At 43.8% G+C, this 25,635-nt stretch overlaps 1 protein-coding gene across 2 annotated transcripts; it reads left to right on the top strand.

Annotated features, from left to right (window-relative positions):
- The first annotated feature begins 1,014 nt into the window (after positions 1-1,014).
- Positions 1,015-8,616, top strand: IL10 (interleukin 10). Of its 2 annotated transcripts, none has more exons than XM_003822918.6 (6): positions 1,015-1,376; positions 2,276-3,441; positions 4,307-4,366; positions 4,663-4,815; positions 5,828-5,893; positions 6,994-8,616. In XM_003822918.6, exons 2-6 carry the CDS (start codon positions 3,277-3,279, stop codon positions 7,084-7,086), a joined length of 537 nt encoding a protein of 178 aa, XP_003822966.1. In that variant the 5' UTR covers positions 1,015-1,376; positions 2,276-3,276; the 3' UTR covers positions 7,087-8,616. The 2 variants fall into 2 exon arrangements, with proteins under 2 accessions (XP_003822966.1, XP_054960776.1); XM_055104801.2 differs by having other exon boundaries at positions 3,380-3,441.
- Positions 8,617-25,635: the final 17,019 nt, after the last annotated feature.

Raw genomic sequence — 25,635 nt, forward strand, 5'->3', positions numbered from 1 at the left:
AGTGACTTTTCAGATGAACAGATATCTTCAAAAACTTGAGAACTAGGAGTCCTGTTTGTTGTTCTTGTTGCTTTGTCAATATAAGGGCACAGGGTCTTTATTCAAATGTTCATATCTATCTCTTGACAGAAATACTATGAGACATATTGATGGAGAAGCCGTTATCTCCATATGCTAAATGAGGACTTGCACCAGGGAACTTGCCTATGGTTCTCTCCAACCACTTAAATTCTGAAATTTTGAAATGAGAGTGGACAGTAATTTCAAATCAATGGGGAAAGAATCAAATCTTCAGCAAATGGCTTGAGATAATTAGCTACGCATTTCAGAACAAATAAAGAAGTCAGATCCGGGCCGGGCACAGTGGCTCATGCCTGTAATCTCAGCACTCTGGGAGGCCAAGGCGGGTGGATCATAAGGTCAGGAGATCGAGACCATCCTGGTTAACACAGTGAAACCCCGTCTCTAATAAAAATACAAAAAAAAAAAAAATTAGCCGGGCGTGGTGGCGGGTGCCTGTAGTCCCAGCTACTCGGGACGCTGAGGCAGGAGAATGGCTTGAACTCGGGAGGCAGAGCTTGCCATGAGCTGAGATCATGCCACTGCACTCCAGCCTGGGCAACAGAGCGAGACTCTGTCTCAAAAAAAAAAAAGAAGTCAGATCCTAACCTCAGCCCTATTTAACAGATTATAGATGAAAGAAAGGTACAAATGGCTTTTACATACCTCCCTTCTCCCTGACATTTTGTATGTGTGTGTGTGTGTGTGTGTATTTACACACACATCTCATACAAGAAAATTGAAGGGAGGCTGCCTGCATCCCTGAGTCACTCTCCCTCTCCTTCTGAATGCTTACCTGTGCCCAGACCACCTCCTTAGCCTCGCACCCTCCAGGCTTAAAGGGCACTCTTCTATGCCCATCCCAAGTATAGCTGATACCTTCCAAGGGCCAGACTTGGTGCTAAGTACCAAGTACGCAAAGATTAATAAAACAATGTCCTGTTTCAGGGAGCTCAAAGCTGATTCGGCAAGGCATGGTGTGTACATGAATGATAACCACGTAGGGTTGCAGGTTTCCTAGTGAGGTAAGCACAAGGCATGATGGGAAACAAAGGAAGGAGGGGTTCACAGCCTCACCCAGAGTTCAGAACCCCTGGCCTGCCTGGTGTCCATGCTGAGTCCACTTCTGGAACACCCAGCTCAGAGAGGGGGTTAGCCCTGCAGGCTAACACAGACACAGCCCAGAAAACCCAGGAGCCGAAGGGGAAGGAGAAAGGTGCAAGCAGGGGAAACCCAGGTCCTGGTCCCCTTCTCTCTGCTTCCTGGCAGCAGAACTCAGACAGAACCCTTAAGCCAGTCTAAGTCTGGCAGGACCAGTAAGTTCTGAGTTAGCTCCATACTAGTTTCTAGCAGGCTCTTTCTCACTTCCTGATTCTTAGGTTTCTACATTGACACTCCCTGAAGAGTTGGGAAGAGACACCAGAGTCCCCTGACCCTGATCCATAGGTCACACAGCAGGGACATCCACAGGGTGGGCGTGGGCCCTCTCATCCCTCCCTCCCACTCACTCCACGCTGGCTGGGCCCCAAGGTGTTTGCACCCCTTGCAGTGAGTGACCTTCTCTAGTGCAGCAAGCTCAGAACCTGCTGCCACTGGAGTTGTCCCATTGCTGATGCAGAAAGGTGAAGAACTAGCAGAACACTGGAAATGCCCTCCATCTGGGTCCATGGCTACTTAAGCTCAATGCTCCCTGGCAGGCAGGAGGACAGGTGCTATTGCCCTGTTGGGACAGATGAAAAACAGACACAGGGAGGATGAGTGATTTGCCCTGACTATAGAGTGGCAGGGCCAAGGCAGAGCCCAGGCCTCCTGCACCTAGGTCAGTGTTCCTCCCAGTTACAGTCTAAACTGGAATGGCAGGCAAAGCCCCTGTGGAAGGGGAAGGTGAAGGCTCAATCAAAGGATCCCCAGAGACTTTCCAGATATCTGAAGAAGTCCTGATGTCACTGCCCCGGTCCTTCCCCAGGTAGAGCAACACTCCTCACCGCAACCCAACTGGCTCCCCTTACCTTCTACACACACACACACACACACACACACACACACACACACACACACACACACAAATCCAAGACAACACTACTAAGGCTTCTTTGGGAAGGGGAAGTAGGGATAGGTAAGAGGAAAGTAAGGGACCTCCTATCCAGCCTCCATGGAATCCTGACTTCTTTTCCTTGTTATTTCAACTTCTTCCGCCCCATCTTTTAAACTTTAGACTCCAGCAACAGAAGCTTACAACTAAAAGAAACTCTAAGGCCAATTTAATCCAAGGTTTCATTCTATGTGCTGGAGATGGTGTGCAGTAGGGTGAGGAAACCAAATTCTCAGTTGGCACTGGTGTACCCTTGTACAGGTGATGTAACATCTCTGTGCCTCAGTTTGCTCACTATAAAATAGAGATGGTAGGGGTCATGGTGAGCACTACCTGACTAGCATATAAGAAGCTTTCAGCAAGTGCAGACTACTCTTACCCACTTCCCCCAAGCACAGTTGGGGTGGGGGACAGCTGAAGAGGTGGAAACATGTGCCTGAGAATCCTAATGAAATCGGGGTAAAGGAGCCTGGAACACATCCTGTGACCCCGCCTGTCCTGTAGGAAGCCAGTCTCTGGAAAGTAAAATGGAAGGGCTGCTTGGGAACTTTGAGGATATTTAGCCCACCCCCTCATTTTTACTTGAGGAAACTAAGGCCCAGAGACCTAAGGTGATTGCCTAAGTTAGCAAGGAGAAGTCTTGGGTATTCATCCCAGGTTGGGGGGACCCAATTATTTCTCAATCCCATTGTATTCTGGAATGGGCAATTTGTCCACGTCACTGTGACCTAGGAACACGCGAATGGGAACCCACAGCTGTGGGCCTCTGCGCACAGAACAGCTGTTCTCCCCAGGAAATCAACTTTTTTTAATTGAGAAGCTAAAAAATTATTCTAAGAGAGGTAGCCCATCCTAAAAATAGCTGTAATGCAGAAGTTCATGTTCAACCAATCATTTTTGCTTACGATGCAAAAATTGAAAACTAAGTTTATTAGAGAGGTTAGAGAAGGAGGAGCTCTAAGCAGAAAAAATCCTGTGCCGGGAAACCTTGATTGTGGCTTTTTAATGAATGAAGAGGCCTCCCTGAGCTTACAATATAAAAGGGGGACAGAGAGGTGAAGGTCTACACATCAGGGGCTTGCTCTTGCAAAACCAAACCACAAGACAGACTTGCAAAAGAAGGCATGCACAGCTCAGCACTGCTCTGTTGCCTGGTCCTCCTGACTGGGGTGAGGGCCAGCCCAGGCCAGGGCACCCAGTCTGAGAACAGCTGCACCCACTTCCCAGGCAACCTGCCTAACATGCTTCGAGATCTCCGAGATGCCTTCAGCAGAGTGAAGACTTTCTTTGTGAGTATGATTCCTTCCTGTCCTTTCTCTCTTCCTGGGACTGCCTGAACTAGACATTCTCCTGGAACTATAAGAACCCTCCTCCTGCGCCTCCACCTCCACCTCCATCCCCAACACCTATTCCCCCAAACTTAAATTCTTAAGAGAATCCTAGATCAAGCCATGGGTTTGGTGAGTTAAGCTAAGCCAGATGATACAGTAAATGTGCAGGAAAAGCTGCCTTATAAAGTAAATGCGTTCTCTCTCGTGCTGAGAAACTTATAAGATCCTGCTGGCACTCTATACTTTATTGGCTAGGAGAAGTAAAGAAAGGTTTGATTCGAGGTGAAGATGCTCCCCATGCCTTGCAGCAGGGAAATTTAAATTGCCTCTGCTTAGAGCATTTCCAGACCTGAAAGACCAGTGGTTTAGGGAAGCACTCTACATGAGGGAAACCTGCATTAGAAGGAGCTTCTTAATCCCTGGGATCTTTCCAAGCTAAACTGGATGTCTACAGTGGGGAGAAAGAAAAGCAGAGAACAGGACATGAGCGGGGGCTCAAGGCCCCGAAGGGTTGACATAGGTGTCCCTTAAAGCCGAATGTAGCTCCGCAGAAAGAAGACCAGGACTGAGTCAAGCTTCTGCTTTCCCTTCAAAATCGGCCAGATTTTTTAAATAACTTGACTCTGAGGAGGAGGAGCTGATTTAAGTGATGGTCCCATCACTGTTGAATCCTCTGTTTTTAAAACTCCCCTTTTGATTTTTTTGGGCCAGAGCCAATTTGATTTAAAAAAAAAAAAATCTCTAAATGAAAGGGCATCAAAAAGACTGCATTTCAGTTATTTCCCCAAACCTCAAGTTCATTCTCCTTTTGTTCTTCCTGCAGCAAATGAAGGATCAGCTGGACAACTTGTTGTTAAAGGAGTCCTTGCTGGAGGACTTTAAGGTGAGAGCAGGGGCGGGGTGCTGGGGGAGTGTGCAGCATGATTAAGGGAAGGGAGGCTCTGCTTCCTGATTGCAGGGAATTGGGTCTGTTTCCTTCGCTTTGAAAAGGAGAAGTGGGAAGATGTTAACTCAGCACATCCAGCAGCCAGAGGGTTTACAAAGGGCTCAGTCCCTTGGGGGAAGCTTCTGGTGAAGGAGGATCGCGAGAACCAAGCTGTCCTCTTAAGCTAGTTGCAGCAGCCCCTCCTCCCAGCCACCTCCGCCAATCTCTCACTCACCTTTGGCTCCTGCCCTTAGGGTTACCTGGGTTGCCAAGCCTTGTCTGAGATGATCCAGTTTTACCTGGAGGAGGTGATGCCCCAAGCTGAGAACCAAGACCCAGACATCAAGGTGCATGTGAACTCCCTGGGGGAGAACCTGAAGACCCTCAGGCTGAGGCTACGGCGCTGTGTAAGTAGCAGATCAGTTCTTTCCCTTGCAGCTGCCCCCAAAATACCATCTCCTACAGACCAGCAGGGACACTCACATCCACAGACACAGCAAAGACACAGACTGGCAGAGCTAGCTGTAAATGAGGAAAGACTCCTGGAGTCAGATCTCTTGCTCATTTCTCTTTGAGCAGGCGTTGGGGGTGGCTGCTAGGCATTTACATGTGAAATTTGCAAACAGCTTTCCTGTTATTTGTGAGTCATTTGTGGGTTATTAACTACTCCCCTCTCTCTTCATAAAAGGAGCCCAGAGCTTCAGTCAGGCCTCCACTGCCTCTTTGTAACTAGACCCTGGGCTGGGAGCTAAGGTTCCCAAGCAGAGGAAACATCATTCACCTCTTTTAATCTCAATGTTTTGAAAGCAAAGCTCTAAGAAGGGCCCGATTGACTGACAGGATTTCCCCTGGCATTTTAGAAGGGACAAGGGGGCTATTCATCCCCAGGCTAGTGTCTATGAGTAATTCCTCCAGGTAATTTATTTCTCCAACTGAAATGATGCCGTCACTACTAATGGTTTCCCCTGTTCTGTCACCAATATTGGAAAATCAGTTGGTGTCTATTTGTAGGACAAGGCTATGTGAAGGGTTTGGTCCCAGTAGCTTCCCTCCTCAGATGCTTAGAAGTGTTCCTCGGTGGCTGTGACTGACGGGGAGGGACAGGAGAGAGAGGCAGAAAAGGACAGGCTGAAGAATGCCTCGCTCAGCACTGCAGGAGATACTGTAGAGTTCTGGGGGAGGAAGGAATCCCAAGACCTGGGTTGTCATCCAAGCCTTGCAAACATCTTGGAGTGAGTCCTGGAGAAATACATTTAACTCCCAGGGCCATGGAAGCAGGGCTCAGTTCTCTCTGGGAGCTGTGAGGCGAGGCATTTGGATAAATCTGGCCTCCTCATGATGCCACCAGCTTGTCCCCCAAGTGTGATGGACATGGAGCTGGGAGCCAGGATCACCAATACTTTCTCTTTTCTTCCACAGCATCGATTTCTTCCCTGTGAAAACAAGAGCAAGGCCGTGGAGCAGGTGAAGAATGCCTTTAATAAGGTGAGCTTGGATGGTGGCAGAGAGGGTCTGCAGAGCACAACCCATGCCCACTCCCCAACCCCAAAGCATGGAAGGTGGTGGGGACTCAATAGGCCCCATTCTTCATTGGAGAGAGTGTGGGAACCTGACAGATGGTATGACCTGCTCAGCCAGTGAGGAGCTGCTGCCTTGATTGTATTTGTTTTCTGTTAAGTGTCTTTGGGGGTTTCTAAATGACTGCTCGCTGCCTTTGCAGGCTTGCGGGTTAGGCTGGCCGGCCAGCCTGTGAACACAGTGAGCTGCATGCTGGGGAGAGTGACAAAGGAAACAGAAAGTACAGAAAGTAGCTTGTTGGGAATCTAGGCTGAACCCACACGTGCAGGAAGCTGGCACATAAATGTGCACATACAAATACACCTGGGGGTTCAGCCCAGACTCCCTAGAACTCAGAATGAGCAGGAAGCTGGATTCTCACTTAACCTGGAGTTGGTTCAAGCCCGCTTTCCATCTGCCCTTCGCACCTGCTGAGGTGCCTGAGAATGTCAGTTCCCAAACGAAATGGGGTTTCACACTTCCAACTGTGCGTGAACTTTTTCAGTCTGATTTCCCAGAAACCATGCGGCCTATGTCCTCCTCGTGGGCTGGGGACAGACACTGCACAGAGTGCCAACATCAGGGGGTGTGAATTTCTCATAGGAGGTCAGGGCGGCAGGGCAGGGCCTGCTCAGTGTGTTGGTGGGAGAACACAGACATTTAAAAGGCTCCCTCCTCTCCTCTCACCGTCTTGCTTTCGAAGCGCTTCCTCTAATGTCTTTTCATCAAACTCTGCATAATCATCATGTGAGTACGTGACCTTTAAAATTGTTGAAAAGGCATCATTTTGAAGACAGTGCTTTGCAAAATGAATGCTCCCCTTGCTAGGGGGAGGCCTGGAGGAGATGAAGGTCAATGCACAGCCTTTCCCAAGGCAGCTAGGCCTATCCTCTGGTTTACTTCCCAGCATGAGGGAGAACAAGCAGCCTCTGCACTCAAGGTCATGCCCATCCATGAGCATGAGGGAGGGGAGCCTATTTAGTCCCCAGAAGGGATTTTAACTGAATGTTTCTTATCTCTCTGCACAGCTCCAAGAGAAAGGCATCTACAAAGCCATGAGTGAGTTTGACATCTTCATCAACTACATAGAAGCCTACATGACAATGAAGATACGAAACTGAGACATCAGGGTGGCGACTCTATAGACTCTAGGACATAAATTAGAGGTCTCCAAAATCGGATCTGGGGCTCTGGGATAGCTGACCCAGCCCCTTGAGAAACCTTATTGTACCTCTCTCATAGAATATTTATTACCTCTGATACCTCAACCCTCATTTCTATTTATTTACTGAGCTTCTCTGTGAACGATTTAGAAAGAAGCCCAATATTATAATTTTTTTTCAATATTTATTATTTTCACCTGTTTTTAAGCTGTTTCCATAGGGTGACACACTATGGTATTTGAGTGTTTTAAGATAAATTATAAGTTACATAAGGGAGGAAAAAAAATGTTCTTTGGGGAGCCAACAGAAGCTTCCATTCCAAGCCTGACCACGCTTTCTAGCTGTTGAGCTGTTTTCCCTGACCTCCCTCTAATTTATCTTGTCTCTGGGCTTGGGGCTTCCCAACTGCTACAAATACTCTTAGGAAGAGAAACCAGGGAGCCCCTTTGATGATTAATTCACCTTCCAGTGTCTCGGAGGGATTCCCCTAACCTCATTCCCCAACCACTTCATTCTTGAAAGCTGTGGCCAGCTTGTTATTTATAACAACCTAAATTTGGTTCTAGGCCGGGCACGGTGGCTCACACCTGTAATCCCAGCACTTTGGGAGGCTGCGGCGGGTGGATCACTTGAGGTCAGGAGTTCCTAACCAGCCTGGTCAACATGGTGAAACCCCGTCTCTACTAAAAATACAAAAATTAGCCGGGCATGGTGGCGCGCACCTGTAATCCCAGCTACTTGGGAGGCTGAGGCAAGAGAATTGCTTGAACCCAGGAGATGGAAGTTGCAGTGAGCTGATATCATGCCCCTGTACTCCAGCCTGGGTGACAGAGCAAGACTCTGTCTCAAAAAATAAAAATAAAAATAAATTTGGTTCTAATAGAACTCAGTTTTAACTAGAATTTATTCAATTCCTCTGGGAATGTTACATTGTTTGTCTGTCTTCATAGCAGATTTTAATTTTGAATAAATAAATGTATCTTATTCACATCATGTTCTGGTGTCAGTTGACTCTTGTCTGACTAAAATTGTTCTCTCAAAGCTCCCAAGACAAAAGAGAGTGGGTGAATGAATTCTGCATTTCAGAGAAAGGAAGCCAGCTACCCCCCAGCCCTAGGAGAGAGGGAAGGCTCCAAACCTGATCAGAGAAAAAGCTATTCTCACTGCAAAAGCCAATAGCAAAGACATCATGGTCTTCCCACAACTCAATCCTTTAAAGATTTGCTCCTAAATCCTTAAAGATCATGCTGATTTTCAAGGCTAATGGGGAGATTCTGTAGGTACCAAAATTAGAAAGGTAAACAGGGGAAGGTTTTTTGGAGGTTGTTTTTGTTTTTGTTGTTGCTTTTCGAGACGGAGTCTCGCCCTGTCTCCAGGCTGGAGTGCAATGGCATGATCTCAGCTCACTGCAACCTCCGCCTCCCAGGTTCAAGTGATTCTCCTGCCTCAGCCTCCCAAGTAGCTGGGACTACAGGCATGTGCCACCACGCCCGGCTAATTTTTTGCATTTTTAGTACAGATGGGGTTTCACCATGTTGGCCAGGCTGGTTAGGAACTCCTGGCCTCAAGTGATCCGCCTGCCTCAGTCTCCCAAAGTGCTGGGATTACAGGCGTGAGCCACCACACCCAGCCAGGGGAAGTTTTTAGGGTGAATACGAATTGCCTAGGTTATCCTGAGGATTAAGATAATGAGCTAACAGGGCTTCTGGCCCTAGGAGATGTTTGCAGTGCGTATAGTTGGTTGTTATTGGTCGTCACAACCAAAAACTCCCGCCAAGTCCTCTCTGAGCTGAGATCAGAGGCAACAGGGCTGGACCCAATAGAGTTGAAAATAAGCAAATTAGCCCACTTGAGAGGATAGCCAAGGACATAAGCTGCTGCTCTTTCTGTCCCCTCTCTGAGCCACCAGACAAATGTGAGATTGGCTTCTGACTGCGGTCTGCTGGGAGGGGCACAGTGGCTGGGGAAGCCCTACTCAAAGCCCCGTGACTTAGAGGAGAGAGGAGGAAAAAAATGGGCTGAGTAAACACTAGTCCCCCCTCACGCTCTGCCTGGGCAGCCCTGGTCTGGGGAAGGCTGGGAGCGGACAGGCTGTGGTCAGTTTTTCAGTAAGACCTGACTCACTTCGGTTAAAGTAACCATAGGAAGGAAGTGGGAAACATCAAAGCGAAAATTCTGAGATGAAAGGGTAGGAGTAAGAATGGAGGTTAGCAGAAGATAAGGAGAGGGGGCCTGAAGCTCTCTACTCTGAGGCTGTCCATCCTGAACTGAAGAAGACATCCTGAGTCTGTGAAAGGAAAATCTTGGGGCCTCAAAATCACCAAGCTAAAGGGAAAAGTCAAGCTGGGAACTAATCAGGGCAAACCTGCCTCCCATTCTATTCAAAGTCATCCCTCTGTTCACTGAGATAGATGCATATCTGATAGCCTCCTTTGGAAAAGAATCAGAAACTCAAAAGAATGCAACCATTTGTCTCTTACCTACCTGTGACCTGGAAGCCCCTTCCCTGCTTTGAGTTGTCCCCATCTTTCTGGATGGAACCAATGTACTTCTTACATATGTTGATTGATGTCTCATGTCTCCCTAAAATGTATAAAACCAAACTGTGCCCCAACCACCTTGGGCACATGTCATCAGAACTTCCTGAGGCTGTGTGACAAGGCTGTGTCACGGGCACATGTCCTCAACCTTGGCAAAATAAACTTTCTAAATTAACTGAGACCTGTCTTAAATTTTCAGGGTTCACAAGTCCCCTGGCCTGGAAGGCTTAGGCCATTAGCCTTCCAGGCAATGCATACTGACTTTAGTTTGAGCCTGGCATTTCATCTGAGCGAAGTGGGCATCTGAAACAAACAGAAACTCACCTGAAAAAAAGCTGTACAGCTGATAAGATGTTAATGATAGCTACAATTTATTAAGCAACTACAGTTTATTAAGCTAGTCACTTATTTTAAGCCATCTGGTATGTATTATGTAGCAATAAGATGGCATTATTGCTGTTTTCTCCAAGAGGAAGCTGATACTCAGTCATTTTTTTCTGTTACATTTGCTTTATTGGGATTTAATAATCTAACGTTCTGTAGATCATATTTGACAGTCAGGGTTTCTAAACAACCATATTAACCCAGCTTTTTAAATCATGAGTTGATCACAGGTTAACCTGGGAGAAAACATAGGCTCTGCACTTCCAATTTATCATCTGTTTGTGTGTATAATTATTCCAGTATACCTGAAATTTATGTTAATGGCAATATGAACATTGACTAAAGTCATTTGCTGGCTACTTTGCTAAGTACTTGATATATATTAGCTCATTAATTATCAGGTAAAACTATTAGGCACTATTAATATCTCCATTTTTTCATGTAGTGAAAATGAGACCCAGAGAAGCTATATAATTTACCTTTGGTCATCCAGCTATTAAAAGACAGTCCATGGTCTTAATGATTATCCTACACTCCTAAAGTCATTTTCACAGGTAAATTACTGCATCATTCTTCTTTCCTAATATAATTCTGTTTGTATCATGAAAAATTAAGATACAGGTTTTATAGTATGTTGTGTATCCACTTTTGTTTGTCTCAAGATGTTTTTAAATTTCTCTTTTAATTTCTTCTTTGACCCACTGGCTGTCTGGGAGCATGAGAAATGTCAATCTGGCTTGGCCACATGGGTAACATGGAGAATGGAGAACTGAGTATAGAATAAAATACTTTTCTCTTTGTATTAATTATCTATTGCTGTCTTCAAAATTTAGCTGCTTAAAACAACAGTCATTTGTTATCTCACAGCTTCTGTAAGTCAGGAGTCTGGGAGTGACAACTAGGAATTCCATCTCAGGATTTCTAATGAGGCTTTGTCAGAAGTACAGCCAGGGCTGCAGTCACCTGGTGGCCTGACTGGGCTAACGGATTCATGAGTAACATGGCACACTCACAGGGCTGTTGGCAGGTGGCCTTGGTTCCTCTTCACAGGGCTTCTTGAGTGTCCTCACAACATGGCAGCTGTCCTCCCCAGAGCCAATGATGCAAGAGAGAATAAGGAGAAAGTTGCAGTATATTTTACGACCTAATTCCAGAAATCTCACACCATCACTTCTGCTATATTCCATTTGTTAGAAGTGAACCAGTAAGTCTAGCCCACATTCAAGGGAAAAGGAATTAGATTCTGCCTTTTGAAGGGAGGAGTGTCCAAGAATTTGTGCACCTATTTTAAAACAATCACAACCTTTTAAGAATCTAGAAGAAATAGTTTTGCGCTCTTGAGCTGGCAGGGAAAAGGGGAGGAGTTGGGTGGGCCTCAGTGTGCCTGGATAGGCCATCATCATGCACACTCCCACCCCCAGTCCTCTCTCATAGGCTCACTCTAATAGATTTATTTCTCTAAGGCTTAGTTTCTCATCTGGAATACTAGCAAAACGTCTTCCCAGGTGCTATGGCCTGAATGTTTGTGTCTCACCAAAATTCATATTTTAAAGCCCTTTCCCCCAATGTGATGGTACTTGAAGTGGGGAACTTTTCGAGGTGAGTAGGGTTAGATGAGGTCATAAGGGTGGGACCCTCAGGATGAGATTAGTGCCCTTATGAGGAAGACACTAGAGAGCTTGCTGTCTTCCCCCCACTATCCCCAAGTGTGCTCAAAGAAGAGGTCATGTGAGCACACAGTGAGATGACGGCCACCTCCAAGCCAAGAGAAGAGGACTCAGAATGAAACCTGCCTTGCCAGCACCTTGATTTTGGACTTCCTAGCCTCCAGAACAGTGAGAAAACACGTTTTTGTTGTTTAAGCCACCCAGTCTGTGGTATTTTGCTATGGCAGCCTGAGCTGACTAATATACCAGGTTTGCTATAACTGCCAAATGAAATCTCAGGTATGAAGGTACATATGTGTTTTGAACAGGGAGCACAGAGATGAGGTTTTGATGGGATTTTTTTTTCAAACAAGCCTTTTTTCTCTAAGAAAAGCATCCATTTCCTCTCTTCCATGTCTACTCTGTGCCCTTACACTTGAGTTTGGAAAACAGTGGAGAATGAAAATCTGTTTGTCTGTGATCCTGGCTTTGGAGGTAAGGAAGGTGGAACCGGTGAGAAGCCCCTGCAATCTGTGATGACAATGTGGTTACCTATGCAGCCACTGACAGAAATTAGAGAAGAAGCAAATGGGTTCTTCCACCCTGGGAGTGAAGCACAAGGCAGAAGGAAGGGGAAGAGATCAGAGATGAAAAGAAAGAAGAGGCCAGGTGCCGTGGCTCCCACCTGTAATCCCAGCACTTTGGGAGGCCGAGGCGGGTGGATCACCTGAGTTCAGGAGTTCAAGACCAGTCTGGCCAACGTGATGAAACCCTATCTCTACTAAAAAGACAAAAAAAATAGTCAGGCGCGAGCCTGTAGTCCCAGCTACTTATGAGGCTGAGACAGGAGAATCGCTAGAACCTGGGAGGCAGGGGTTGCAGTGAGCCAAGATCGTGCCATTGCACTCCAGCCTGGGCAACAAAAGCGAAACTTAAAAAAAAAAAAAAAGAAAGAAAGAAAAGAAAAAAGAAAAAGAACAAAAGAAAAAAAGAAAGAAAGAAGGAAGAAAGAAAGAGAAGGAAGGAAGGAAGAAAGAGAAAAAGAAAAAGAAAGAAAGAAAGGAAGAAAGAAAGAAAGGAAGGAAGAGAGAGAGAGAGAAAGGAAAGGAGAAAGGCAAGTTAGTTCAGTGACAAAAACTTCCCATTCTGTGACATGTGTCCCCCTCAAAACACTTATATGAGTAGTTTTAACTGTGGAATACGGGAACCAGCTTTAGTCCTGGGGTGATTTAGGGAAAACCAGACCTAACACTCCAAGGAAATGGGAGCTGAATTGTAAGAACATAAACCCAGAATTTTAAATGATGGGAAGATCTTTCAACTTTCATAAGCGACAGAACTGGCTACAGAATGAACCAGTCAATTGCATATCTTCAGGGGCTAGTGGGTCCCAGGTGACACATGGGTTCCATTATTCAATACCCCTTCTAGGCACTAACTCACTTGGTGACTTCAAAGATTTTACTTAACTTGTCTGGGACTCAGTTTCCTCAACAATAAATAAGAAAATAGGTCTGAATCAATGGTTTCCCTTGGGGAAAACCATTCACCCCTGTGGCCACTACAGTGGAGCCAGTCGCCCCTGGGGACAAGAGTGACAGCGCTTATAGCAGGTGATGGGTAGTCTGAGAAATTTCCAAAATTTGAAAAAGCCTCATGGAAATTGTGCATTTAGCAACACCTCCTCTCATAAGTCTGCACAAGCTCATTAAAAAGCACTTCTCCCTGTTTGGATGGAGTCATCCACTTTGTGTGGGAAGACAGTTTGTCCCATGCCAATCAGAGTTCTATTTGGCCGTTATCTATTACATCTTTTTCTTTTCTTTTTTTTTTTTTTTTTTTTTTTTTGCCAAGGAGTCTTGCTCTGTCACTCAGGCTGGAGTGTGCAGTGGCACGATCTCAGCTCACTGTAACCTCTGCCTCCCAGGTTCAAGCGATTCTTACGCCTCAGCCTCCCATGTAGCTGAGATTACAGGTGCCCGCCACCGCGCCCAGCTAATTTTTGTATTTTTAGTAGAGACGGGGTTTCACCATGTTGGCCAGGCTGGTCTTGAACTCCTGGCCTCCAGAGATCCACCTGCCTCAGCCTCCCAAAGTGCTAGGATTACAGGTATGAGCTACCATGCCCAGCCCATCTATTACATCTTTGATTAAGGCAATCAGAAAATGGAATTATTTCTTTAAAAAGTTTTTAAGCAGCCAAAACATTTTAAAACAGAGAGTCTCTGGAGAAATTTAATAGCAGCAGTCCTTCAATTAAAAGCTTCAAAACCGCTAAACTAGATGACCTCTAAATTCTGTTCGAGCCTGTAGTTCCTCATTCCAGCCACTGACTCCTCCAGTCCACCAGGCCTATTCCCACTGGACTCCTCCTCCAGGACTCATTCCTGTGTCTACAGCATCTGCACTCCTAATTTGCCAGGCAGTTCCCATTTATCTGTGTATTATCAACAGCTCCCTCCCCCAGCAGAATTGAGCTGCCATTGAGCCTTTAGCTTCCAGAGGCCTCCTTGGCACCCTGGCTGGAGAGGACAAGGGGGACATAAAAGACCTAAGGAAAGTGACACAGCGTACCTCTGACTCTACAGCACAGGGTGACATGCACAGCCTCTGGAGTCTGAGCCCAGGCTTCCACTTACTTCTCAGCTACATGACCTTGAGACATTCCCTAGCTTGGTATTCTCCTCTGTAACATGGAGAGAATAATTACTCTTTCAAGGTGTCGTCAGAAAAAATAAAGGCTTGAATACATAAAAGTCTCCTGGCACAGAGTAAATGCTTAATAAAAGCAGCTCTATCGCAGACATTTGGGAAAATGCTCCCATCCAACCAGATGGAACAATAGGTGCCAACACCATGGAAAATAGCTGGACATGCCTTGCGCTGGTACCAATCATAGACCTGGGCTTTTCCTTACAGTGCCTTCTGCCTCCCTACCACCATTTCTGGGCGGAAAGAGTAAATGGTTTCTCCCTGCACTTGGAAGGGAAAGAAAGGAAGCAACCATTTTTGAGTGCCCACTTTCAATTTCCTGAAGGTGACCTCAGAAATGCTTGGCTTGGTGAAGTAAAAAAATACACATTATGAATTATAGCCCCTAGAGTTCTATAAATCCAGTGAACAGCTTAATATACATGCCTAACTGCCATTTAGAGCAATAATAGCTACACATACTATTAAGTATAGATTAGATTAACCATGTAGAAAGCTTATTTGATTACAGCACTGGACTTTGCTCAAATATGCTTTCTCCATCATTGCTGCTGATCTGCTAGCAATATGAAATATGAGAATTCAGCCAACTATTCTATTCTCCCTTACTATTATTCAAGAAACAAATATTTTCCAAGGTCATGAAGCCATTGCATAACAGAGCTCATTGTGTGTCCAGTATACAACCCAGAATCTTATGCTTATTTAAAGAAGTCTTCCTGCATTACTTAGGGAAGTGGGATGTTATTTCCGCAAACTGACCCTATTATATACTCTTCACCAAGGCTGAATTAGTAACTTTGGTCAGTATGTGGCATTAAGTAACTAATTGAATCTCCCTACATAATAATCTCCACATTCATGTCTGATGATCATGACACCCAAATCGAAAGAGAAGCAGATTGCTTCTCCATAATCTGCAAAGATGGAGTCATCCACTTTGTGTGGAAAGACAGGTTGCCTCATGTCAATCAGAGTTCTATTTGGCAGTCATCTATTACATCTTTTTCTTTTTCTTTTTTCTTTTTTCTTTTTTTTTGGAAAGGAGTCTCCAAACCTCTGGCTTGGAGGCAAGCCAAGCCAGAGGTTTTACAAGATACACACTTATTCACTCAGAACTTATTATGCTCCAGGTACTATGCTGGGTGTCGAAGAAAAAGCAGTGAATAAGACAGATATAATCCTTGCCCTCGTGGATTTCTTTTAATTTTTTAAATAGAGATGGGGGTCTCACTGTGTTGCCCAGGCTGGATTTGAACTCCTAGGTGCAAGTGATCCTCCTGCCTTAGCCTCCCACCAATCCTGGCTCTAGCTACACGGATTTAATAGCTAGTTGAGGAAACAGATATTATAAAGTTAACTATATAATGTTATTATAATCATGATTATTTCTATTAATTAGAAGTGTGAGATTTAAAAAGCAACTAACCTAGACTCAGGGCTAGGGGATGCTTTCATGAGATGGTAACATTCAACTGGACATGAAGGATGAGCAGGAGCTGGCCCAATGAAGAGAGAGGTGGTAAGAAGTAGAGCATTTTGAAGATTTAAAGACCACTAAGAACAGCAAAGAATGGGGGAGAAGGGGTTTATCTCTGGAGCAAAGGTAAATTTGTATCAATTCACGACCCAGCTGGACCCTGGGCTCTCTTCACAGCTCTCTGACTTCTCCATCCCATCTCATGTTCTGAGGCCCTGAGGCAAGAAGAAACTTAAACTCTTTGAGAAACTAAAAGATGAATCACAGAGAGTAAGGGACATTATATGTGATGGGGAGAGATTTAAGATGAGCTTGAAGAAGTGGGCATGGGTCTGATCATTCAGGGATGGTAGGCTATGGTCAAAAATTTAGACTCTAAGAGCAAAGGGAAGCCATTGAAGGCTATTAAACAGAGAGGATAATATATACCTTCTGTATGAGACCATTTAGGAGCCATTTGCTTCCAGTCCAGACAGGAAGAAATTGTGGTCTGGACTAAGATGGTAATAAACAGGAATTGAGAGAAGTGCAAGGTTTCAAATAGTCTGCAATTATTTAGGTCAGAATGGTGAGAGTGGGCAACGGCCAAGGTGAACCCTCATCTCTTGTCTGAGCAGTTGGGTGGAGAAGCAGCAAGTTTGAAGGGGAAGGTGATCTGGTCTACACTGGTCCTGCTGAGTTGGAGGTGCCTCTGAGACTTTAAGTGAAAATATACACGTGGTCAGATGGACGTCAAGATTGAGTCTGGAGATCACTATGTGGGGGTCATTGATACAAAGATGGTGAGTAAAATCGTGGGAGTGGGTAAGATTACCAAGGGAAAACAGTGCAGAATGGAAGAGAAGAGAGCCCAGAACCAAGCTCCGAAGAACCCAGATATTCATAAGCCAGAGCAGGAGAAGCTGTCAAAGGAACTCATTAAAGAGTGGCCTGAGTGATAAAAAGAAACACCAGAAGAGAGTGGCATCCCTGAGGACAAGGAAAGAAACTATTTCGAGAAAGAGAATGGTCAGCTGGATCAAATGCTATCAAAACGTCAAGTAAAATCAAGACAAAAGAGCCCCTAGTGCATGGAACACATGAAAGGTGCTGTTGATTTTATCAAGAAGAGCTGTAAGGATGTAGAGCTGTAGGGATGTAGAGCGGTAGGGATGGAAGACGGATGGTTGCACATGAAATAGGAGGTGAAAAAATGGGGTGGCTCATGCCTGCTAGACCAGCGTGGTGGCTTACGCCTTCAATCCCAGCACTTTGGGAGGCCAAGGCAGGCAGATCATCTGAAGTCAGAAGTTCAAGACCAGCCAGCCTGGCCAACATGGTGAAACCCCATCTCTACTAAAAATACAAAATTTAGTCGGGTGTGGTGGTGCACGCCTGTAATCCCAGCTACTCGGGAAGCTGAGGTGGGAGAATCGCTTGAACCAGGGAGGTGGAGGTTGCAGTGAGCCAAGATCATGCCATTGCACTCCAGCCTGGGTGACAGAGCAAGACTCCATCTCAAATAATAATAATAGGATGACAAGCGTGGACAACTGTTTCAAGACATTGGGCCAGGAGAGGAGAAGAAGAAGTTGAAGACAGAAGAGTGAGATGGGAGAACTGATGAAGTCAGGTTACTCAGAAAGCAGGACGGGGTGGGATGCAGGCAGAGCAAAGAACTACCTTTGAAATGAAGAGGGCACCTCCTCTGAATAATAACAGGAAGAAAGTAGAGACGGTGGGTACAGAAGCAGGTTGGTTTGAAGAATCGTTGGCAGGAAGTTGAGGTTAATTTCATCAGATGACTTATATTTACTCTTAAGAGAATGAATAAGGAGAAAATGCAGGGCGGTTTAAGGAGAGAAACAAAGGTTTGAAATGATGTTTGCAGAGATACGGAAGACAAACGACTCTAGAGAAATGTAGTAGATTCCCAGGCAGTGTTGAGCCCAGTTGAGGTAGGTGATCATGAATTGAAATGGTCTGCCAGACTGTATCATTTTTCTCAGGATTCTTTTGGCAGCCGGGGGAGCAATACATAGAAGGCAGAATTGTTTTGCCCCGTTAGTATAACAAAAAGACGAGGAGGAGGAGTTGAGAGTACAAGTGTACCTCATTTTATTACACTTCACTTTATTGTGCTTTGTAGATAATGCAGGGTTTTTTCATAAATTGAAGGTTCGTGGCAATCCATGACGAGCAACTCTATCGACACTATTTTTCCAACAGCATGTGCTCACTTTGTGTCTCTGTGTCACATTTTGGTAATTCTCAGAATATTCCAAAGTTTTCTTGATTATTCAGTCTGTTGTGGTGTCCTGTGATCAGTGATCTTTGATGCTAATACTGTAGTTGTTTTGGGGCACCACAAACTGTGTCCATATAAGAGAGAGAACTTAACTGATCAATGTCATGTGTATTCTATTTTCTTGCACAAAATATAAAATGCTTTAATTTCATCCTATAAATTGCTATCACTTACATTGTAATTTTTATCTCTTAAAGCAATATCTAGGACCATATGCTACATCTTAAATTATTTCAAAGTTACCAATTTGTTCAAATCTCTCTACAGTTGAGATTATGGCTTGTTCTACAATGAGCAGAAAATAGGTTCTATTGAAATTAGTTTGAGGATTATTTGTGCATGAATTTTTGCCTTCAAAGTCAGAAAAATATTTTCCTTGCTCTGATTTTCTTATGTTGTACTGAACTGTCACATTTGTTCATATGTCGCATGCAGTTTCACTCAATTTAAATAGTCAATTTTCTCTAAAATTAAAACAACATTTTAAAAAGTAAATCTATTTTTGTTTTTGTAAGCTTTTGATAACATTATTGATATAAGTGATACACAAAAACTTTATGGTAGCAAATATAAAATTAATCTTGTTTTTCACCAACAACTACAATTCGCTCTTCATTTAAGGATCTTCTAATGTTTCACTTATACATCTTCTGTCTTGTCTAGACTAAGTCTAATTGCTTTAGTAGCATTATTTTAGGGGAAAAGGGAATTGTTCATTTCCCTCCATGGGGTTTAGAAAGTAATTTCACATTTCATTTATGTTGTATGTGCTCTGACTGCTCCATCAACTGCCTGCTGTTCCAGCTTTCTCCTTCTCCTAGGACCTCTCTATTATTTGAGATGTAACAATATTGAAATTAGGCCAATTAATAATCCTACAATGGTCTCCAAGTGTTCAAGGAGAAGGAAGACTCACACATCTCTTACTTCAAATTAAAACCTAGAGATGATTAAGCTTAGTGAGGAAGGCATGTTGAAAGCTGAGACAGGCCAAAATCTAGGGCTTTTTTACCAAACAGCCAAGCTGTAAATGTGAAGGAAAAGTTTCTGAAGGAAATTAAAAGTGCTACTCCACTGAATGCACAGATGATAAGTCAGTGGAACAGCCTTATTGCTGATATGGAGAAAGTTTGAGGGGTCTGGATAGATCAAATCCACCACAACACTCCCTTAAGTCAAAGCATAATCCAGAGTAAGGCCCTCACTCTCTTCAATTCAAGGTCCTTGCTCTGGATTAGAAGAAGCTGCAGAAGAGAAGTTGGAAGCTATGAGTAGTTGGTTCATGAGATTTAAGGAAAAAGAGCCATCTTCTTAACGTAAACGTGCAAGGTGAAACAGCAAGTGCTAACGTAGAAGCTGCAGTAAATTAACCAGAGGATCTAGCTAAGATCATGGATAAAAGTGGCTACATTAAAGAATGGATTTTCAATGTAGATAAAACATTCTTATATTGGAAGAAAATGTCATCTAGGGCTTTCATAGCTAGAAAGAAGTCAATGCCTAACTTCAAAGCTTCCAAGGACAGGCTTACTGTCTTGTTAGGGGCTAATGCAGTTGGTGACTCTAAGTTGAGGCCAAGGTCCTTTTTTATTTTTATTTTTTTTTTTTTGAGACAGAGTCTCGCTCTGTCACCAGGCTGGAGTGCAGTGGCGCAAACTTGGCTCACTGCAACCTCCGCCTCCCAGGTTCAAGTGATTCTCCTGCCTCAGCCTCTCGAGTAGCTGGGACTACAGGCACGTGCAACCATGCCCAGCTAATTTTTGTATTTTTAGTAGAGATGGGGTTTCACCATGTTGGCCAGGATGGTCTTGATCTCTTGACCTCGTGATCCGCCCACCTTGAGGGCATTTACCATTCTAAAAATCCTAGGACCCTTAATAATTATACTAATTCTACTCTGCCTATGCTCTATCAATGGAACAATAAAGCCAGGATGACAATACATCTCTTTACAGCATGGTTTACTTAATATTTTAAGCCCACTGTTGAGATCTACTGCTCAGAAAAAAGATGTTTTTCAAAATATTACTGCTCATTGACAATGCTCCTGGTCACCCAAGAGATCTGATGGAGATTTACAAAAAGGTGAATGTTGTTTTCCTGCCTGCTAACATCTACTCTGCAGCCCCTGGATCAGGGAGTAATTTTGGCTTTCAAGTCTTATTATTTAAGAAATGCATTGTGTGAGGCTATAGCTGCCATAATGATTCCTTTGATGGGTTTGGGAAAGGTAAATTGAAACCATTCTGGAAAAGATTCACCATTCTAGATGCCATTAAGAACACTCGTGATTCATGGGAGAAGGTCAAAATATCAACTTTAGCAGAAGTTTGGAAGAAGTTAATTTCAACCCTCATGAATGACTTTGAGGAGTTCAAGACTTCAGTGGAGGAAATCACTGCAGATGTGGTGGAAATAGCAAGAGAACTAGAAATGGAGACTGAAAATATGTGACTGAGTTGCTGCAATTTCATGATCAAACTTGAACAGATGAAGAGTTGCTTCTTATGAATGAGCAAGGAAAGTGGTTTCTAAGAGGGAATCTACTCCTGGGGAAGATGCTGTGAATATTGTTGAAATGACAACAAAGCATTTAGAGTACTCCATAAACATAATTGGTAAAGCAGCAGACAGGCCTGAGAGAACTGACTCCACTTTTGAAAGATGTTCCACTGTAGGCAAAATGCTATCAAACAGCATCACATGCTACAGAGAAATCTGTTGTGAAAGAGTCAATCAATCCAGCAAACTTCACTGCTGTCTATTTTAAGAAATTGCTACATCCACCTCAGCCTTCAGCAACCACCACCTTAATCAGCAGCCATCAACATCAAGGTGAGACCCTCCACCAGCAAAAAGATTACAACTCACTGAAGGTTCATGTGATCATTAGCATTTTTAGCAATAAAGTATTTTCAAATAAGATATGTATATTGATGTACTTTTTTAGGCATACCGCTATTGCACACTTAATAGACTACAGTCTAGTATAAACATAACTTTTACATACACTGGGAAACCAAAAAATTTGTGGGACTAGCTTTGTTGTGATATTCACTGTCTTGCAGTGGTCTGGAACCAAATCCACAATATCTCTAAGGTATGTCTGTATAGCTAAGAGCCTGAATGAAAAGATGAACCAAGCAGTCTAAGTTGAATAATGCAGGAAATAAAGGCAGGAGAGAGCTGAAAAAAGAAAAAGAAGCATGTTGATCATGAGGTCAAGGAAGAGTTGTAGTGGGAGTATCTGAATCACTAAAGAGAGGAGGCTGTGGCAAGAGAATGGAATGCTCAAATGAAGGGATTTTTGGAGGTGGTGTCGTTCCGAGGAATAACAAAATCCAGGCTGTAACTGTTAGAGCAAATTGCTGTGTAGAGGCAAAGAAAAGGTCATTGGAAATATAAAAGTCACAGAACTGAAAAGTCACATTTGGATAAGTCAACCACAATGGTACTGAAGCCCATCAGACTCACAGCAGTAGAAGGAAAATCAGTAGAAAGCAGTAGAAGGAAAAATATAAGTGTTCAAATCATTTGTGAATGAAGAAGAGAGGGAGAAGATATTTGAGCATCCCGGAGTTTCTGATAGATTCTAGTTTCCACATGTGTAGTATTCTCAGAGTTTCATATACTGGACAAATGATCATTCCAGATTTCTTCAAACTTTTTTTTTTTTTTTTTTTGACAGTCTCACTCTGTCACCCAGGCTGGAGTGTAGTGGTTCATTCCAACCTCTGCCTCCCAGGTTCAAGTGATTCCCATGTCTCAGCCTCCCAAGTAGCTGGGATTACAGGTGCATGCCACCATACCTGGCTAATTTTTCTATTTTTAGTAGAGACAGGCTTTCACCACGTTGGCCAGGCTGGCCTCAAACTCCTGGCCTTGAGTTATCCACCCGTCTCGGCCTTCCAAGGTGTTTGGACTACAGGAGTGACACCATGCCCGGCTTAGATTTCCTAAATCTTAGAGGAGAATAGATTTAGATCTCTTGGGAAGACCCCGTAACACAATTGGAATTTCCTAATAAATGAAAGGACCTCTATGTTTATAAATATATCTTACCAGATTGAAGTCACTTTTATGTCATAAAAGTAACGCATGTCCAAGCGTAAACCACACACAAACTTAGAGTCACTCAGCTTAAGAAGCTTTTATTTTTGGCCGGGATGAATCATCATTCAATGACACATCCAATGGGGAAGCTCCAGCAAATCTCCAAAACAGACCTTCCTTTTGTGGCACAGGTTCTTAGTCCCTTGAGTCTCTTCTCTCTCACATATTACCATGGAGCTCAATCTCTTTCCTACACAGCAAAAAGATGGAAAATCACCATCAAGAAATTGTTTCCTAGGAGGCCGGGCACAGTGGCTCACGCCTGTAGTCCCAGCACTTTGGGAGGCCAAGGCAGGTAGATCACTTGAGTTCAGGAGTTCAAGACCAGCCTGAGCAATGTGGCAAAACCCCATCTCTACAAAAAAATACAAAAAATTAGCTAGGTGTGGTGGTACATGCCTGTAATCCCAGCTACTTGAGCAGCTGAGGAGGGAGGATCGCTTGAGCCCGGGAGTTTGAGGTTGCAATGAGTTGTGATCATGCCACTGCACTCCAGCCTGGGTGACAGAGCCAAGACGCTGAAAAAAAAAAGAAGAAAGAAAAGAAAGAAAGAGGGAAGGAAGGAAGGAAGGAAGGAAGGAAGGAAGGAAGGAAGGAAGGACGGACGGAAGGGAGGGAGAAAGAAAGAAGAAAGAAAGAAAAAGGAAGGAAGGAAGGAGAAAAACAAAGAAAGAAAGAAAGAAAAGAAAGAAAGAAGAAAGAGAGAGGAAGGAAGGAAGGAAGGAAGGAAGGAAGGAAGGAAGGAAGGAAGGAGAAATTGTTTTCTCAAGTCTAATATAAATCTCTTGAAGAAAATAGATGTCCTGGAGGGTGGAGGGTGGGAGGAAGGAGAAGATCAGGAAAAATAACTAATGGGCACTAGGCTTAATACCCAGGAGATGAAATAATCTGTGCAGTGGACCCTCACGACACAGGTTTACCCATGTAACAGACATGCACTTGTACCTCTGAATTTAAAATTCCAAAAAAGAGGCTTAACTTTCCTTGTGAGCATTTACTTTAGAAAACTTGTAATTTTAAGTTCTTTCTCTACCTGTTTGAAATTATGTAAATCTTTTTAAAAGGTAAATAAGCCTCTTGCCAGCTTTCTTCCCTTCAGGAATGTCTTTCTCAAGTACCCGGGAGCCATCTCTTTGAAATGCAATCATTAAGGAAGACCGTGCCCCTACTTCCCGTCTCCTCCGGAGAGTAGGAGCCTAACGTGGGCAGGCACCTCTCTCCAAAACTCACCTCTTGTCACAAAGATATGAAGAAATTTATTTTTCCTTTGGATAAATCCAATTAGCAAACATAGACGGTCACCCCTGCTACCAGGTGAATCTAGGATGTGTAACAAATAGTGCAGCCAAGTCCTCTTACTTGAGGACTAGTCAAGTTGAGGACTAGTCATGTTTATCTTGAGAACGTGTATGGAAAAAGGATTGTATGGGCTTGTCTGTATAGAAGGGTGAATTTTGTTTTCTGACTTTGCAATTTATGTGCAAATTGCCTATGACGAACATCCCGTTCTAGTTAATGCTTACTGAATAATAAAATTTTCTTCTTCTTCTAAAAAAAAAGAAAAAAAAGAAAGGAAGAAAGAAAACAGAAGTTCCTATGAAAACAACAGGGCAAAATCTAATCTCTTCCTCTGATGTTTGCCTTAACATTGCAACCAGTAATTCTCCCACTGTCACCTCGGCAGAGGCATCCAATCGTTGAATATCTTTAGTTGCAGTCCAGGGAAGAGGATGGAGGCAGAAAGCTATCTGAATCAGTGCTACTCAGTGTGGGCTGAAAACCAGGGCTGGTCCATGATCTGTTTGTTGCCAGCTTGTGGCAAGGTAAGTACAGAAATTAAGAGTTTGGAAAATCTTATAGCAATTTGACAGATTATCTGTGTGTGTGTGTGTGTGTGTGCGCGCGTGCGTCTGTGTGTGTGTGTTATATTAAATAATTTAAAACAGGGCTTGTATTTTGTATATCTTTATTATATTTTCATTTCATTTTCCAAGTATTTTTTTTTTATATTTTACAAAAAATTTTGATCCACAATGGATCAAAATTTTTTAAAAATCTGGCTCTCAGCCAAAGAGAATTTGATAAGTACAGGTCTAAGCCACACTCCCAGGCTTGTTCCAGACTCATGGAAGATTTTAAGTTGGAAGAAAGACATAGCGAGACATACACTGGACAAACACTTATGTTATACGTGGACTAACCGGATTTCATATTCCCACTCTCACTTACTATTGACCTTGGGAAAGTTACATAATTTTAATCCCTTACCTGAAGATAGGAATAATAATTCTTCACTTGCAGATCTGAGATGAAGATTGTAAGAGATACTGTGCTGTGGGCCCAGCACAATACCAGGCTCATGGTAAGGATTGTAAGTTGCCTTAAAGGTCATCTGGTTGAACCCACAACCTACTGCTCCAGTGAGAATCTCAGTCCCCACCAAGGAACCAACCACAGCTACCCCAGCACAGCCAGCATATCCTGACTGGGACCCCCAGCTCAGGTAAGGCAAATAGTACTGGCCAGGTCATCTCTACCCTGGTCTCCATTATACCTGAAGAACTTAGCATCCTAACTCAGGAGAAAACATGACATCCTTATCTCTCATGATAACAAATCCTGATTTTGTTCAGTTATCGGGTATCCATGTGCTTCAGGGGAAGTGCGCCCCTTCCATGGTAATTCGCCTGTCCAGTGACTGATTTAGGAATGGGTTTGTGATATAACCTGGATAACAAAACATGGAGAGAGGTCTGAGTCTCTCCAGGACCGAAGGAGTATCAGGAAATATTTTCTTACTCTTAAAAGCAAGGAAGCTAGGCTTTTTTTCTGCCTCTAAATGTCCACATTTGAAGCCTGGAATTGCCAAAGTCTTCTGGGAACCATGAGGGGACTCAGCCAAAGAGGATAAATCAACATGTGGAAAGCAACAAACGAAATAACAGAAAGAAGTAGGACATTGATGTTTTTGTTAAACCCATGAATTAACCAATCCAAGATCAGAACTACCTCAGCATTTTCAATATGTAAGATAATAATTTTTCCTTTAAGTCATTGGTAATTGGGTTTTCAGGTGCTTGCAGCCAAAAGATGTACAAAATAGACACGTGAAGTCTGAGGCTATAAACTGTTGGGCACCTTTGATCCAAGGCTTCCCCTACTCCCTTCCTTCTTCTGAGCAGCTAAGTCATCTCCGACTCACCCAGTGAACCCCAAATATTTAAAGGAGTTCAGGATAGACGAGGAGTTCATTCCCTTTCACCACGGGACATGACTCCTGCATTTTAGCAAATTCTCAGGCCAGCCCCATCCCATCTTCCTCATTGGTTTCAGCTAGGGAAACCA

This window comes from Pan paniscus, chromosome 1, assembly GCF_029289425.2.
Source record: "Pan paniscus chromosome 1, NHGRI_mPanPan1-v2.0_pri, whole genome shotgun sequence".
Lineage (NCBI taxonomy): Eukaryota > Metazoa > Chordata > Mammalia > Primates > Hominidae > Pan > Pan paniscus.